Source organism: Coregonus lavaretus, assembly GCF_964263955.1.
Source record: "Coregonus lavaretus genome assembly, chromosome: 24".
Lineage (NCBI taxonomy): Eukaryota > Metazoa > Chordata > Actinopteri > Salmoniformes > Salmonidae > Coregonus > Coregonus lavaretus.
The window spans coordinates 30,871,601-30,889,631 of NC_140011.1; the positions used below are offsets into that span (position 1 = coordinate 30,871,601).

The following is an 18,031-nucleotide window of genomic DNA, read 5'->3' on the forward strand; positions in this document are numbered from 1 at the left end:
TTCAGCTCTGGTGGACATTCCTGCATGCCAATTGCACGCTCCCTCAAAACTTGAGACAACTGTGGCATTGTGTTGTGTGACAAAACTGCACATTTTAAAGTGGCCTTTTATTGTCCCCAGCACAAGGTGCACCTGTGTAATGATCATGCTGTTTAATCAGCTTCTTAATATGCCACTGTCAGGTGGATGGATTATCTTGGCAAAGGAAAAATGCTCACTAAAAGGGATGTAAACAAATTTGTGCACAAAATTTGAGAGAAATAAGCTTTTTGTGCATATGGAAGATTTCTGGGATTTTTTATTTCAGCTCATGATACGTGACCAACACTTTACATGATGCGTTTACATTTTTGTTCAGTGTATATACACACACGGCCAATTTTACAGAAGACAAACAAAATGTTATTGTTCATTCTATTCTTAAAGGGCTTGACCAGGGACAAAGTGCTTAATCTTAGACAAATATAAACCTATTGTATATGTAGTGTTATACTATGCTCTGTGCAAGTGTGAAAATCTACAGCAATTTTTACAGAAATCATCCTTTTACCATTCAAAAATGGACAATGTTCTTTCATACAAATAGTCCCTTCAGAAACATCAACTTCAGCGGTTCTAATCTGATCTAAAGGCAGATATTTGACCTTGACACACATTTATGTAAAACATTGATGATTGCATATAAAGCAATTATGGACAGAGTTAATAAACAGGTATACACAAATAGCTTATACTTATCTCATCAACTAGACATGGCTAGATGAATCAACATGGCTTAGTATGATACGAGTGGTCCATCGATTGGCATTCTCCCATGTTTCTCCCACTGCATAACCACACACACTCACTGTCTGTTCTCTGGAGCTCAGCAAAGAATCAACACACTCAGGAATAATTCAGACAGCATGGATCTTACAACACATAATATATGTCAAAACATCAAATCAACAAGCTTTGGTCTAGTGACAGGAATTGTCCTGCAAACTTTCATTTCCTTCATTTGAAACTATGAAGATGATAAACAGATCATTGATTTTCCCCTCAACCACGGTCATTCAAGTTCCTTCATTGGTCAGGGCAGGAAAATTGCCCCACAGAGCCCTCTAGTGTTAATCAACATCAACTACAATCAGAGAGAAAGGATGCACCAATGAGTGAATGACAATAGCATTAATCTTTATACAGTATGTTGGCAACGTATGTGATTCAAGCCATATTCTGCTGTGATTACAATTTAACTGAATTGACATTCCCTGTGACTGAGAACTTAATCTAACAATTCTGGATTGGTGTGTGTTGGCAGTGTAGTGCCTCATACTACAGTATATATTAGGTGCAAGATGTAAATAGGTAGTGCTCCAGCCTCTAGCAAAAGACCCCCAGATCTTGTAGGACAGATCCAGGACTCTTGGCTAAGCAGACTTCATAGTTATGTCACCTAATCTTGACTCAGTCTAAGACTTCTTTAGTGAGAAAAGATTGAAATAATCAACTGATATGATTGATCTCAGCGGCAGGCTGTATAATCTACCCTCAGCCCAAGTGCATGTATACCCGTATGGCCAACTGAACGAAGGTTAGTTCTGCACTCTCCCAACTGATGATTGAATTGTCATCTCCCATATATGTGTGAAAAACAACTACTACTTGGTCTACGCCAGAGGCTTCCATTATTTTAGAGTGTTTTGCTATGGATGCATTTGGCTATAATGGAAAGTGTCGGTCAAGAGGTGTGGGACCTGATGGTCAGGGCAGAGGTGGGGATGGGTCAGAGGGTACAGGTATACTGGGGATATGGAGTCAGTGAGCAGTAAACAGGTGTTGTAACCCCCAGCTTGTCCCAGCTCCTTCCATCTGCTACAGGTAGGTGTCATGCTCTGTGCTGCTCAGGCTCTGATTGGAGCCCTGCATGGCTGTGTCTTTGAGGAGGGGGGAGGGCTCGCTGGGTTCAGGGAAGGGGTTGGCTGCGACTGGGGTCGGAGAGTGGTTCTTCTTCCCATTCTTCTCCTCTTTGGTCTTTTTCCTCTCCTTGTCCTCCCCATTGCGCTTGGTTGCCAGGGGCGACTCGACTATGATGGTAGGGTTCTGTCTCAGGTCTTGGTGACTGGGCGGCTCGGCGGCCATGATGGCTTTGGCGCCGTGCATTCTTGGAGGGGACTTGCAGTGCAACTCACCCCGGGTCTCCTTCCAGCGCCGCACTGATGCCAGGTGCTCCTTCTCAATGTTCCGCTCTGACACCGGCAGCTCTATAATCTGGGACAGAGCAAAAGGGGTAGTGGTTAACCATAGTGGTCTTAAACTCTTGTCAGCTTGACAAGGTAGCAGAAATCATGACTAATATCATACTGTTTTATTAAAGTAACACTTTTTTTCAGTTTACACCATAGCCCTTAGCATGCAATGTGGCCATGACATAGTCTCATCACATTCATGTCAGCTATTCTCAAAGTGGCTAAAAACTATGACACAGCATTTTCCAGTATTTGATGTTTCTGGTTCTAGAATTATGGCTGTGGGTGGTTGTGCATGGCCGTACCTCCCGCACTAGGAACCCCTCCTGCATGTAGCGTGTATCTATGGTCTTGAGCAACTCCATGGTCTCATACTGGCCCTGACACGTCTTCAGCTTGTCCTGGGAGCCCAGCATGCACTTCAACAGCACCAGGCCCACCCGGAAGATAATCTTCACTCCTGGACGAACACACACCAGACGGACAGATTAAGTCACACAGAGTCCTGAGATAACACTCCTGGACGAACACACACCAGACGGAGATCCTGAGATAACACTCCTGGACGAACACACACCAGACGGAGATCCTGAGATAACACTCCTGGACGAACACACACCAGACGGAGATCCTGAGATAACACTCCTGGACGAACACACACCAGACGGAGATCCTGAGATAACACTCCTGGACGAACACACACCAGACGGAGATCCTGAGATAACACTCCTGGACGAACACACACCAGACGGAGATCCTGAGATAACACTCCTGGACGAACACACACCAGACGGAGATCCTGAGATAACACTCCTGGACGAACACACACCAGACGGAGATCCTGAGATAACACTCCTGGACGAACACACACCAGACGGAGATCCTGAGATAACACTCCTGGACGAACACACACCAGACGGAGATCCTGAGATAACACTCCTGGACGAACACACACCAGACGGAGATCCTGAGATAACACTCCTGGACGAACACACACCAGACGGAGATTCTGAGATAACACTCCTGGACGAACACACACCAGACGGAGATCCTGAGATAACACTCCTGGACGAACACACACCAGACGGAGATCCTGAGATAACACTCCTGGACGAACACACACCAGAAGGAGATCCTGAGATAAGTGTGTGTGTTCCTTTGTATGTTTGAATGTGTCTATGATGTATGTAATGATGAGTATGCTGGCATGTGTGCTTGTCTGTCTAAAGACCCTGCCTCTCTGAGAGTGCTCTCATGTGGCCATAATGTAATGTGCGTATGTTTACTCTGTATCTCACCCTCACAGAGGAACATGTCCCAGACGCGCAGCACGGAGGCCCAAGGCAGGGTTCTGGAGAAGGCACACATGAACCACTCTGTCATGTACAGGATAGGATCCATCTTGTGCTTCTTCAGGTGGCGGTGGGCCAGAGGAGACACCCGCTTCAGCAGAGCAAACAGGATCTCTCCATCCAGCTGGATCGCCTCCTACAGGAGCACACAGGAAGAACAGTCAGAAAGGAGAGTAGAGGGGGCGAGGGAGAGAGGCAGGGAGGGGCGAGAGGGAGAAAGAAAGTGTGAGAGAGAGTGTGAGAGGACACGAGAACAGACTCCTTCATTTGTTAAATCTAATAGTTTCATTATCTGGACCACATTGTCTGGTCACCCGTTCACTCAGGTCATTAGCTTGTCACGGTCACAGACAACAAGCTACAGGCATGCAATGACAGCAGCACATGCCAGCTAGAGAGCTGGTCCAATAATATGACCTGCCTGCCTGCATTCAACATGATTGTCACCTAAAATTGTACAGCTTTCCTTTTCCAAGACACGGGTGTTCCTGACAATGATAAACATGCTGAATGAATGTTTGACTTTATTTTAGTGACAGGTAAGCTCTTTGAGTTACTCTCTAGCTCTGCCCTTATCAAACTGTATCCTGTATGCCTGATCTTTAAACCCTAGTAAAAGACCTCACCCTGTCACAGCCAACAGTCAGCAAATTCTCTAAAGCACGTGATCTTGGTTCATTGTATTTTTGTGTCTATGTGTTCATTTTGAGTATAAGTGTGAGTGAAGGAGAGAGAATGTGTATGTAGTTTGAAGTAATGTGTCTTACCAGCCCTGCACTGTAGTATCCAGGAAGGTACTTCTCACAGATCTGGACCAAACCCCAGAATGCATCCTGTCAATAAAGCACAAACATAAATTAAACATGACGGTTGGCGTATGCATGCAACATTATCAGAAAACATTATTGTAGCGTGAGTAACAGTATATATGTGTGTGTGTGTGTGTGTGTGTGTGTGTGTGTGTGCAGGCTCACCTCAGCAGGCATGTGCATTAGCAGCACAGCAGCGATGGGAGCCTGGGCCTGGCAGTAACCCTCCTCTGGCCGGTGCAGAGTATAGGCCTTCAGGACACGGTACAGGTCCTGCTGCCTACATACACAGTAAGCACAATTCAGTTACTAAAAAACTAACAGAAAAATACTGAGACAAAGGCACAAGTAACATCAACAGAAACACAGTGACAGAAACCCAATGCCCCATTCACATTTCTTACCCATGGCCTCCTCTTGCCATAAACATCTCATGGAAGGGGAACTGTCTGTGGAGGTCCCGCTCTATCACATCCACCCACTTAGGGTCTCCTGCCTGGCTGTCCAGCTCCTTAAAAAGAAACACACACACAGTTATTTACATGCTTACACTATGTGTAAAAGTATGAGTAAGTGTGTGTGTGTGTGTGTGTGTGAGATAGAGAGAGACAGGTATTAACAGTGAGGATAATGACTGACCTCGAACTTGCCCTTGTGCTGCTCCCTCTTCACCTTTCCTCCTGACAGGTAAAGCCACGCCCGGCCTCGCAGTGAGGGGGGGATGCCCTTCTGACAGCGCAGCTTCATCTGGGGATAGGAAGTTAGTGCTACGGTCACAGCCACTCATCATTATCATGCACGGTGAGAATCGTTTCAAAATCATGGGAATTCCATCAGCGTAATAGATTAGATATCAAGCAAGGGGGACAGGTTGTTCCAGTACAGTGGCTGGCGAAATTATTCACCCCCCTTGGCATTTTTCCTATTTTGTTGCCTTACAACCTGGAATTAAAATGGATTTTTGGGGGGTTTGTATCATTTGATTTACACAACATGCCTACCACTTTGAAGGGGGAAACAAACAACAAATAAGACAAAAAACTGAAAACTTGAGCGTGCATAACTATTCACCCCCCCAAAGTCAATACTTTGTAGAGCCACCTTTTGCAGTAATTACAGCTGCAAGTCTCTTGGGGTGTGTCTCTATAAGCTTGGCACATCTAGTCACTGGGATTTTTGCCCATTCTTCAAGGCAAAACTGCTGGATGGGTTCCGCTGGTGTACAGCAATCTTTAAGTCATACCACAGATTCTCAATTGGATTGAGGTCTGGGCTTTGACTAGGCCATTCCAAGACATTTAAATGTTTCCCCTTAAACCACTTGAGTGTTGCTTTAGCAGTATGCTTAGGGTCATTGTCCTGCTGGAAGGTGAACCTCCGTCCCAGTCTTTGTTGCCTCTCTGATTAATGCCCTCCCTGCCTGGTCCATTAGCTTTTGTGGGCGGCCCTGTCTTGGCAGGTTTGTTGTGGTGCCATATTCTTTCCATTTTTTAATAATGGATTTAATGGTGCTCCATGGGATGTTCAAAGTTTCGGATATTTTTTTTGAACCCAACCCTGATCTGTACTTCTTCACAACTTTGTCCCTGACCTGTTTAGAGAGCTCCTTGGTCTTCATGGTACCCCTTGCTTAGTGGTGTTGCAGACTCTGGGGCCTTTCAGAACAGGTGTCTATATACTGTGATCATGTGACAGATCATGTGGCACTTAGATTGCACACAGATGGACTTTACTCAACTAATTATGTGACTTCTGAAGGTAATTGGTTGCACCAGGTCTTATTTAGGGGCTTCGTAGCAAAGGGGGTGAATACATATGCACGCACCACTTTTCTGTTATTTATTTATTGGAATTTTTTTAAACAAGTTATTTTTTTCATTTTTTGTGTATGTCCATTACATGAAATCCAAATAAAAATCAATTTAAATGACAGGTTGTAATGCAACAAAATAGGAAAAACATCAAGGGGGTTGAATACTTTTGCAAGGCACTGTATGTGTTCAATTACTTTCCTTCCACAGTTCATGCCCTTAGGCCTTTTCTCCAGGGTGGTTTGTGTACACTATGTGTGTAATAATAAATCAGCTCTGAGTTACACATTGCAAAACAGGTGGGGCTGTGGTGACTGTATTGTGACCTGACATACTGCAGCATCCAAAGCAGTCACTCAACAGGAGTAAAAGGGGTGGCACATAACAGCTTGCAAGGCTACCTTAACATGTTTCTAATAAAGACCAACACATGAATTTGCTGTTTTCGTCAGCAATGGGATTTCTGTAGATCAGCCAGCGTTTGACTGACTTACCTTCTTGTGTCTCTTTGCCATCCACTTGTCCCAGTTGTTGAGCATGTCCAGCCATTTGGCCTCCCTCTGTCTCAGCACCTCAGGAGGGATGTTTTCAGCTCTGTGGGAATCAGGGAGTGACAGACAGACCCAGGGTTATACTACAGCTACATACATCTGTCTCTCCAAACAAAAACTCTGATGTATTACTTGAGACATGAAAAGCAAAAAGGTAGTCAACACAGACAACAGTGAAACAAGAGCAGAGTGAGGGAGGGCGGGCCGAGGGCCAAACAGGAAGTGCCATCCCTCACACAGGAAGTTGTCTTGGAGAAAAACAAAAATACAAGCCGCTTCCTGTAGCTTCTGAAAATCATTCGCCAGAGGAGCCTACATTGTTTCTCTTTCAGAAACAATTCTTTCGCTAGAAAACTTGAGCCATATGATCGTAGTGTCCATTGAAACGAGCGGAAATGGAAGAAAATATAAAAAAAGACAAGGACAATGGCTGCTATTGTAGCGCCTCTCCAGATGAAAACAAGAGACATAGGAGGAGAGTTGGGCTTGTGCTCCTTCCCTTGAAAGAGAGAAGGCAGTGGATGGAGGCGAGGACAGTAGAGTCGAGGGCAGTTCAGAAGGGACCCTCAAGAGGCCTCTCTGAGAAAGAGCATCTTTATTGCATCCATCTGACAGACACACCAGGTAAACTGGAACGACTGTGGTCAAATTAGCCAAGGGGGATGGAGGAAGGAGGGGTGAACTGTGTCGATGGCGCTGCAGTGGCAGTCTTACGGGCTCCTGACCAATTCTGCTATTTTGTGTTTTTTTACGCTGGTCGTAACTTTTTTTGTAGGTAATGTCTCCACCATCATTTCCTATGACCGAAAACAGCTTCTGGACATTAGAACAGCGATCACCAACCTCGATTTGGATGAAAATGTCTACTTCAACGAGTCGGCAGCTCTGGAAGTTCTGCTTCCTCCAAACCAGGCCCTAATCCCTGGGACTCGAAAGAGGAAGCGGCGACGAAAGAGAGGCAGGCGAGGCGGCATCCTGATTAAACTATGTTGGCAAGCAAATAGTTCGCCATTGTCCTCTGTTCTATTGGCGAACGTGCAGTCAATGGAGAGCAAACAGGACCTTTAAAACGGTCATATTCTATGTTTCTCAGGGCGGACACGGATAATATACAATGAGGACATAATGTACATCTTACTGGTTTTTCTATGCATCGTCAAGACCGGACGGCAGACTCGGGTAAGACGAAGGGAGGAGGGGTGTGGCTCTTTGCTAACAACAGCTGGTGCGCAATCTCTAATATTAAGGAAGTCTCAGGTTTTTGCTCGCCCGAGTTAGAATACCTCATGATAAGCTGCAGACCATACTATTTATTTTTCGTAGCTGTCCATTTACCACCATAAACTGATGCTTGCACTAAGACCGCACTCAACGAACTGTATATGGCCATAAGCAAACAAGAAAATGCACATCAAGAGGGGGCGTTTCTCGTGGCCAGTTATTTGAATGCAGAAAAACTAAATCCTTTTAACAAATGTTTTACAGCATGTCACCTGTGCAACTAGAGGCGACAAAACTCTAGATCACTTTTACTCCATACACAAACTCATATAAGGCCCTTCCTCACCCTCTCTTTGGTAAATCAGACCATAACTTTATCCTCCTGCTTACAAGCAAAAACTCTAAACAGGAAGTACCAGTGACACACAATACGGAAGTGGTCCGATGAAGCGGATGCTAAGCTACAGGACTGTTTCACTAGCACAAACTAGAATATGTTCCGGGATTCATCCGATAACATTGAGGAGTTTACCACATCAGTCACCAGCTTCATTAATAAGTGCATAGACGAAGTCATCCCCATTGTGACCGTACGTACATACCCCAACCAGAAGTCTTGGATTAAAGGCAACAGCCGCACTGAGCTAAAAGGCTAGAACTGCCGCTTTCAAGGAGCGGGACACTAATCCTGACACTTATAAGAAATCCCGCTAAGACCGCAGACAAACCATAAAACAGGCAAAGCGTCAATACAGGACTAAGATCGATTCCTACTACGCTGGCTCTGACGCTCGACGGATGTGGCAGGGCTTGCAAACTATCAAGGATTACAAAGGGAAACCCAGCCGCGAGCTGCCCAGCGACACAAGCCTACCAGACGAGCTAAGTGCCTTCTATGCTCGCTTCGAGGCAAGCAACACAACCATGAATGAGAGCACCAGCTGTTCCGGACAACTGTGTGATCTCGCCCTCCGTAGCCGATGTATGACCTTTAAACAGGTTAACATTCGCAAAGGCCGCGGGGCCAGACGGAATACCAGGACACGTACTCAGAGCATGTGCTGACCAGCTGGCAAGGGTCTTCACTGACATTTTCAACCTATCCCTAACCCGGTCTGTCTGTAATACCAACTTGTTTCAAGTAGACCACCATAGTTCCCGTACCCAAGAACGCCAAGGTAAACTGCCTAAATGACTATCACCCCATAGCACTCACATCTATAGCCATGAAATGCTTTGAAAGGCTGGTCATGGCTCACATTAACACCATCATCCCAGACACCCTGGACCCACTCCAATTCGCATACCGCCCCAACAGATCCACAGATGACGCAATCTCTACTGCATTAGACACTACCCTCACCCACCTGGACAAAAGGAATACCTATGTTAGAATGCTGTTCATTAACTACAGCTCAGTATTCAACATCATAATACCCTCCAAGCTCAGGACCCTGGGACTGAACACATCCCCTGCAACTGGATCCTAGACTTCCTGATGGGCCGCCCCCAGGTGGTGAGGGTAGGCAACAACACATCTGCCATGCTGACCAACATGGATGGCCCTCAGGGGTGTGTGCCTAGTCCCCTCCCGTACTCCCTATTCACCCACGACTGCGTGGCTGCGCACGATCATCAAGTTTGCTGACGACACGACGGTGGTAGGACTGATCACCGACGATGAGGCAGCGTATAGGGATGAGGTCGGAGACCTGGCAGTGTGGTGCTAGAACAACAACTTCTCAACGTCAGCAAGACAAAGGAGCTGATCGTGGACTACAGGAAATGGAGGGGCGAGCATGCCCCAATCCACATCGATGGGGCTGTAGTGGAGCTTTAAACAATGTACATTTGTTGATTGCTAGGCATACAAATACGATTATTTGATACATTTGAAACGAGGTCTAGTTGTGGCCGCAACCGGACTAGCAGGTTAAACTAATGACTAAAATGAATGAGTCACTCGGAAAAAAACGAATCATGACTCTCGAGTCAGTAAAGAGTCATTCAAAAAGAACAAATCGTTTGTGATCTGCACATCACTACCCCCAAGCCATAAGACTTCTAAACAAGACTGCTAAATAGCTACCTCCATTTACCCTTCGATGACTATGCACACACACTGGACTCTACCCACACATATACTGTACTTACACCAACACACACAGAGCAGAGACTATAAACTGACAATGATCGACCTGTATATAGCCATGTTATTTTGATTGTTATTCACTGTGTATTTATTTTATTAAAAAAAAAAAAAATATATATATATATTTATTTAACTCTGCATTTGATTTTGAATTATACTGTGTCATGGTCCTCATTATAAATAGCCTCTCCTTTTTCTCAGCGATGAATGAAACGAGGTCGTATGTTGTAGGTTACATAAATAAATAAAAACCTAAGGAGAGGCACAGACCTCAGAAATATCAAGCATACAAGGCAATAGAACATACACACACACAGATCCATGAACACACAGATACCACTGTTCTGTCACAGTGGCAGCAACTGTGGTAGCCGTAGTAGCATCATTAGTCAAAGGACAACATGACCTTTCCCTTCCAACGGAGCACACCAAACAGCCAGATAATCATTCTGCAGAACCCATCACAAAAAGGCTTCATAATAAAAAAATACAGTTTGGACAGGCTAAAACTAACAAGCTCTTCGCCTAAGAGGCTTTGACAAGTCCCCTTTATGTTGTGATTTTTTACATTTTTTCTAGGGACTGCCTTGCAGTCATTAGTCTACATCCAACAAAAATGGGCTGAACATTTAGGCCTGCATTCTCTTTCAAACTCCAGCAGATCATATGACATGACAGATACTAGGACCTAAAAAGCCAGAATGAAAGACAAGGGGTCACTCATGCCGTGCAAACAGCAGTGCCTCACACAAGCACCTGCTTTACAAGGTAGACAAATACCAGGTAGTACAAAGGGCTGAGCACAGCACAGACAGACAGGGATTGGCATTAGCCTGGCTGAATTAGTGCAGACTATCAGATTACAGTTATCCCGGGTCGAGGGTGATCTCAGGAAGCTCTAAGCAAACAGGGACAGGTGTAGTCCAAATACTATCATTTTGAGCACTCACTCTCAAATACAAAACACCATACAAACAGTTCAGAGTGCTAGGATGTGGCATGCTTTTTATCACATCTTAGCACTCTAGGAGGAAGGGCCTGTCATTGGTGGGGGAGGAGCAGCGTCTGAGCTCTTCCTACTCCTCAAAGGAAATTAATCCTCAGACAAAACAGTGGAACACTTGCCACAGCCTGTGAAGCACACAGAAAACAGGAAGCTCTGAGAGAACATTCCCTTAGTTCTGTTCCCTCCCCACTCCTTCTCCTGGTGCTCATCAACCACTCACAGGGGGCCTAAACACGAGAGAAATGCAGATCACAATAGGTTGTATGTAGAGTCAGAAGGCGTTTGTTTGGACCAAGTGGTGACAGATCAGGCAGGTATTCTGTTTTGCAGGGAACCAGCGGCTCATGTTGCACTCAGTGGCTAAAATCCATATTAGTGTAGAAAAGACAATGGCCGTGTCCGAATACCCATACTTGTGTTCTAAATAGTAGGCTTTTTGGGCAAGCAAATTTTTTTATCTGATCCTACAGCCTTCTTAGACTCAACAACCCTGAATCAATTATCAGCAGACAAAAAATAATCAATAAAACAGAGACATTGTTAAAAGATTGGCGCAGATGAAAAACACCAGGAAAGGACGGCTTTCCCATAGAATTCCATTTAACATTTTGGGACAAAGTAGCACCCCTATTTAGACAAATGACAACATGTCACTCAATTCAGTGCTTCCTAGTTCCATGTATCAAACAGTTATTTCAGTTATATTAAAACCAGGAAAATCTGGAGAGTCCACTGCTGATTACAGAACCATAAGTTTAATAAAATTGTGACAAAATAATAACAAAGCTTATTAGCAATAGAATGGCAACCATCTTACCAGACTTGACACATATCAAACAGGGTTTATTAAAAATAGACAAACAAATACAATAACATGTTTCAGTTTAATACAATACACCAAAAAACAAGTTATAGATTTATCAATGGCTGTTGATGCCGAAAAGGGTTTTGACCGTCTTGAATGGCCTTTTCTATTCGAAAATAGAACATTTTATAATATGTGACATTTCAAAAATGTAGTATGCTTTAAAGGGTAACTCTCAACCCCAATTTCAGCCTTTACCCAACCCCTTCAAAAAAATAAAAAATAAAAATCTATTCAGTTGAGAAGTTGTGGGTGGGGGGGAATTGCTCATAAATATTAATTTTGGGGGTGGGTAAACATAGTTGTACCTGATCCCAACACTTTCTCACTAAAACATACCCGAAGTCCACTGGCACGCTCTGATAATCAAATTAAGTGCATCGTGAGCAAATACAGCTTTGGACAGTTACCTCACAGTGGTAAGAGTGAGTTTTTGACATCGATTGCCACTTGCGGTGTAAGTTCAAATCCTCCATGGGGCGCTATAAAAAAATAATTGAAATGTGGACTCACATGTATTGCGGTATTGTGTTGGGAAGAAAGTGCAATCATCACCTTGAAAATGAAGATTAGGGCCTCAATTCAATCCAACCCGCATTGCAGTATTTACATAGTAGCTATTTTTCCAATTGTCAAATTAACTCACAGATTGGTCTTGGGTACTGTATAAAAACCTACAACTACTACCAGAGCGACACCTCTTGCGGGTATACTTTCACTTTTCAGAATTAAAAGTGTGTGAGCACGGGATGCATATTGTAAATAATGTGGGATTAGAACTCACAACCATTGAACTAGCGGACTGCGCCACCTGTCACAGCAGTTGGGAAAAACATACTAAGAGTTGACATGACCACCACGGTCATCTATTTCTTGTTACGATGGACGTAGTTACCACAGGAGGTTGGTGGCACCTTAATTGGGGAGAACGGGCTCGTGGTGATGACTGGAGCGGAATCAGTGGAACGGTATCAAATACATCAAACACATGGTTTCCAGGTGTTTGATGCCATTCCATTTGCTCCATTCCGGCCAGTATTATGAGCCGCTCTCCCCTCAGCAGCCTCCCACTGGTAGCTAAGAATATAAAGGTATAATCCTCAACGCCTACATGTTTTTAAAATCACCGGCCACCAGTAGCGCCACCTATGGATGAGCATTTTCTTGTTTGCTTATGGCCCGATACAGCTCGTTGAGTGTGGTCTTAGTGCCAGCATCGGTTTGTGGTGGTAAATAGACAGTTACGAAAAATACAGATGAAAACTCTCTTGGTAAATAGTATGGTCTACAGTTTATAATGAGGTATTCTAGACTTGGGACTTCCTTAATGTTAGAGATCGCACCCCAGTTGTTGTTGACAAAGACACAAATAACTCCCCCCCCCCCCCCCCCCGATCTTACCGGACTCTGCCGTTCTGTCCTGCCAATGCATAGAAAAACCAGCTAGATGTAAATGATCCATGTCCTTGTTCAGCCATGACTCCGAGAAGCATAGTTTATTACAGTTCTTAATGTCCCGTTGATGGGATAGTCTCGAATGGAACTCATCCAGTTTATTCTCCAGAAATTGCACATTCGCCAATACAGTGGGTAGAGGCGATTTATTTACTTGCCGCCATAGTTTCATCAGTGTGCCCGCGCGCCGGCCTCTATAGCGCCATCTCCTCCTTCTTCGAGAGTCGGGGATTTGGGCCTGGTCTGGAAAAATCTATATGTCCTTCGCCTTTGACTCATTGAAGTAGAAGTCCTCGTCCAAATCTAGGTTAGTGATAGCTGTTTTGATGTCCAGAAGCTCTTTTCGGTCATAGGAAACGATGGCGGAAACATATGTACAAAACAAAAGTTACGTTCCAAACCTCTCTGCCAACAACCGCTAGTTTTCAGTTTTCCCCTCCCCACTCCTAGACAGTCCTAGCAAATTCTTGCTTGAGAAATTGCTCTTTGTTAAGAAGCTATTTTTGTTTATTTTTCAACAAAAATATGCCTTTCAGCCACCAGTAAATATACTAAATCATTAAGAAGTTTCAAAATACTTTTCCTTCACTCAATCTTAAAAGAAAAGGAGAAAAAAATTGAATGGAATGGACTCTACCTACATGTGTATTTATCCTACTGTTTTTACCAAAACCGTCCCGAGCACACCTGGTCGTGCTGCTCATCCAGTTTCTGCCGCTCTGCCTGCGGCTATGGAACCCTGACCTGTTCACCGGTCGTACTACCTTGTTCCGGACCTGCTGTTTCGACCCTCTCTCTCCCCCCTATGAAAAGCCAACTGACATGTACTCCTGAGTTGCTGACCTGTTGCACCCTCTATAACCACTGTGATTATTATTTGACCCTGCTGGTCATCTATGAACATCTTGAAGAACGATCTGACCTTAATGGCCATGTACTCTTATAATCTCCACCCCTCAGAGCCTGGTTCCTCTGTAGGTTTCTTCCTAGTTTCCTGCCTTTCTAGAGAGTTTTTCCTAGCCACCGTGCTTCTACATCTGCATTGCTTGCTATTTGGGTCTAGGTTTCTGTATAAGCACTGACAATTGCGGATGTAAAAACGACTTTATAGATATATTTGATATCAAATTTGATTGATTTTAATAGAAAAAAATTACACTAAGGTACTTCATTGTTACCCAGAAATGATTTGATAATGAGATGAAAACATCTGCATTGGGTCTTTAAATGCCAGGATGTTATACTCATTTTGGCTTTTCATAAAGTAGAAATCGCTGCACGCTATTGAGGAAGAGAATCATCTTTTCACACACGGGTTTGACAACAGTTGATAATCAGATGAACAAATGGTGGGGAACAAGTTTGATTGCGCATTAGATGACGCCTTCTCAGTGTGGATGAGCATTTTGTTCATATTTGTTGCTTACTACATAGGCTACGTTTTTACTAAACAGTACGTTCTAGATAGTATGTAGTATATTAGCACACAGTAGGCTATGTCGTTTTAGTAAGTAGTAGGCAAGACAGATTTCAGCCACGGCCACTTACAACTGTAAAGTCAAAAGCACTTTACAAGGCAGCAGTACCCGGCCTAACATAACACACATTGGTAAACAAAATGAGAAAGGGAAAAACAATGCCATACAACACAAAGGCTGTCAAGTCTCCTTGGAAGCATAATATGTACAATATGTTACGAATTCCAATTTGTTGTGGCTAACGCTAACCTTAGCTAGCTCTAGGAGTTAGGGGTTAAGTGTTAAGATTAGGAGTTAGGTTAAAGGGTTAAGGTTAGGGAAATGGTTAGCTAAAAGGGTTAAGGTTAGGGGAAGGGGTCGCTAACATGCTAAGTAGTTGCAAAGTTTATAAAATGTAGTAAGTTGTTGTTAATGAGCTAAAATGCTAAAGTTGTCCGTGATGAGATTCGAACGCGCAGCCTTTGGGTTACTAGACATTCGCATTATAGGCCTTAAGTATCCTTCTATCTTATGCAACCATACCAAACGTAACATATCATACTAATTTGAGTGTTCCGGATTTACTTTTATTATGTTACGTCTAGTCTATGAGACCAGTCTGGAGTGTAACACTGAGCAAGAGGAATAACTGTTTCTGTTGGCCTCCAGGGGTAACAAATAACAGGCTACTGATAAAAATATGGATTGCATATTAGAAAATGACAAACAGATGACAAGGGGTCAATCAGATGACTAATCTGTAATGAAGGAAGACGCACTTCTTATGAAAACGTTTTGACAATTTAGAACAGTCATGTCTGTCAACCACAGACAGAGCGAGCTAGCTAGCTACGTCATTTCTGATGGACAATTCTAAACAGATGGGTCATACTTACGATTGTTCTGAATATTGTTGTGCACCCCCAATAAATCCATATTTATCCGTCTGTCTCTCACTGGTATAGCCATTTAGTTCAGAGTCCGAGCTGAAAGAGTTGCCTTCTCCATCTGTCAGTGCCAGACTTTCTCTTGTGCTCCGCAAACTTTTGTGGGACTCTGTTGACTTAAGTCCATTACCTGGTTCTATTCTTGCCATTTAAACCACTAGCTCTCTCTAGCTTACTTCTTAAAATATAATTAGTCAAGTAAACCTTCCATTATTGAATTCTAACTCAAACATTTCAGTGAAAACTTTAGCTAGGTAGCTAGTTTTTGGTCGTCCAACATCATGTCATAAGCTGACCATTGCATCGTCGCAGTTAAATCAGTGACCTAGCTAGCTAGCCTTAATCAAAGCAACTAGCTAGCTCGACTAACTAATATGTTAATAAACGTTAACTCACCAACCAACTAACGTTAGCGAAATTAAAAACAGAAAGTCAGAATCAATGAATGGCAACTAGATAGCTAACTGGCTATATTAGCTAACCGCTAGCACTGCCAGTGAGAAGCATGCCACTAGCTGTCGAACAACAACAACACCACAAGTCAGAACACAAAAATCGGTCTACTTCTAACGACTGTTCAGCCCAATAAAACAATTTAAATCAAATGACAATCAACCTCTCACAGGCCTGGCAAGTCTGAAGAGTTGATGCACAGACAGAAGGGGTAACCCAGGCATGTCACAGGGCTATAAAGCGGAAGCATCCGTTTAGAACGTTTTCTCACCACCAAATATGGTAGTCAGAAGAAGTCCAGGCGCAGGTAGTGGGAGAGGATGGAACTAGGTGAAACTAGGCCGACATTCTGCTAATTTTCTCATCGATGAAACATCTGATTTCAATACCTTTTTCTGTTCCCAAAACTAAAATGTGTTACGAACACAGTGTACTAATTTTTATAGACTTGACGCTTTGCAAACGTTTTTTAAAAAGTGCTTTGTTTAGAAGGATCTCACTGGTCATCCCCAAAGCCAACACTTCCTTTGGCCGCCATTCCTTCCAGTTCTCTGCTGCCAATGACCGGAACGAACTGCAAAAATCTCTGAAACTGGAGACTCTTATCTCCCTCACTAACTTTAAGCGTCAGTTGTCAGAGCAGTTTACCGATCACTGCACCTGTACACAGCCATTCTGAAATTAGCCCACCCAACTACCTCATCCCCATATTGTTATTTATTTTGCTAATTTGCACCCCAGTATCTCTATTTGCACATCATCTTTTGCACATCTATCATTCCAGTGTTAATACGAAATTGTAACTATTTTGCACTATGGCCTATTTATTGCCTTACCTCCATAACTTACTACATTCGCACACACTGTATATATATTTTCTGTTTGTATTTTTGACTTTATATTTTGTTTACCCCATATGTAACTCTGTGTTGTTGTTTTTATCGCACTGCTTTGCTTTATCTTGGCCAGGTCGCAGTTGTAAATGAGAACTTGTTCCCAACTGGCTTACCTGGTTAAATAAAGGTGAAATAAAAAAAGGAGTGCAAGGTCGAATTGACTTTGTGCACACGCGCGCTACACAGAGGGGGCGTTCCCAAACGGAAATATGCAAATACATGCTACAACGCGCCAATATGATCTCGCTAGCTTGTGCTTGGCTTAGCCACCTCCTTGCTTGTTCTGCCCACTATGCTTCATTAGCTACCATTGTAAACGACACAGATGAACTATTTTGGGTTAGTTATAAATATCTTCGGTTGATGTTTCGGAACTGCTAGCGTCAGCTGACTGTCATGGAGGCAAAGACCACGTTCCAGGTCGTTTCTTATTTAGTAAAATATGAAAAAGATTGGATACCTTTAGTTCTCGGAAACCACATCAATATGGTAAAGAATGATTCTGCATGTGATGTGTGCATATCATATGGATGTGGTTCCAGACAAGCTAAACACTTGTCCTGAGGTTGGGCGATCTTCTGCGCAGAGCGACTACAACAAAGATCAGCCGAAACGTGCCCATAAATCTCTGCTGCTGCATCAGCTGTTTTGTTCTTTGACTACCACTCTCTTAACTTATAGTTGTCGCCACCTTTCGATGCATTTAGCTAGCTACATGTCCCAAAGTAATGCTCCAAGAGATGGGCTAAAAATACATGTCTATTTTGCAGTGGCTATACTTAATTGTGAGTGCACTGGGGTAAATGATTCCACAGAAATTAAATG

General features: G+C 43.6%; 1 protein-coding gene across 1 annotated transcript; it reads right to left on the bottom strand.

Moving 5' to 3' along the window:
* Positions 1-280: 280 nt before the first annotated feature.
* Positions 281-16,585, bottom strand: LOC311099699 (TBC1 domain family member 10A-like). The gene is made up of 9 exons (XM_084140433.1): positions 15,807-16,585; positions 6,698-6,797; positions 5,032-5,139; positions 4,797-4,903; positions 4,558-4,672; positions 4,351-4,416; positions 3,530-3,719; positions 2,537-2,691; positions 281-2,253 (listed from the first exon to the last, which is right to left on the bottom strand). Exons 1-9 carry the CDS (start codon positions 16,004-16,006, stop codon positions 1,858-1,860), a joined length of 1,437 nt encoding a protein of 478 aa, XP_083996559.1. The 5' UTR covers positions 16,007-16,585; the 3' UTR covers positions 281-1,857.
* Between the last annotated feature and the right edge of the window lie 1,446 nt (positions 16,586-18,031).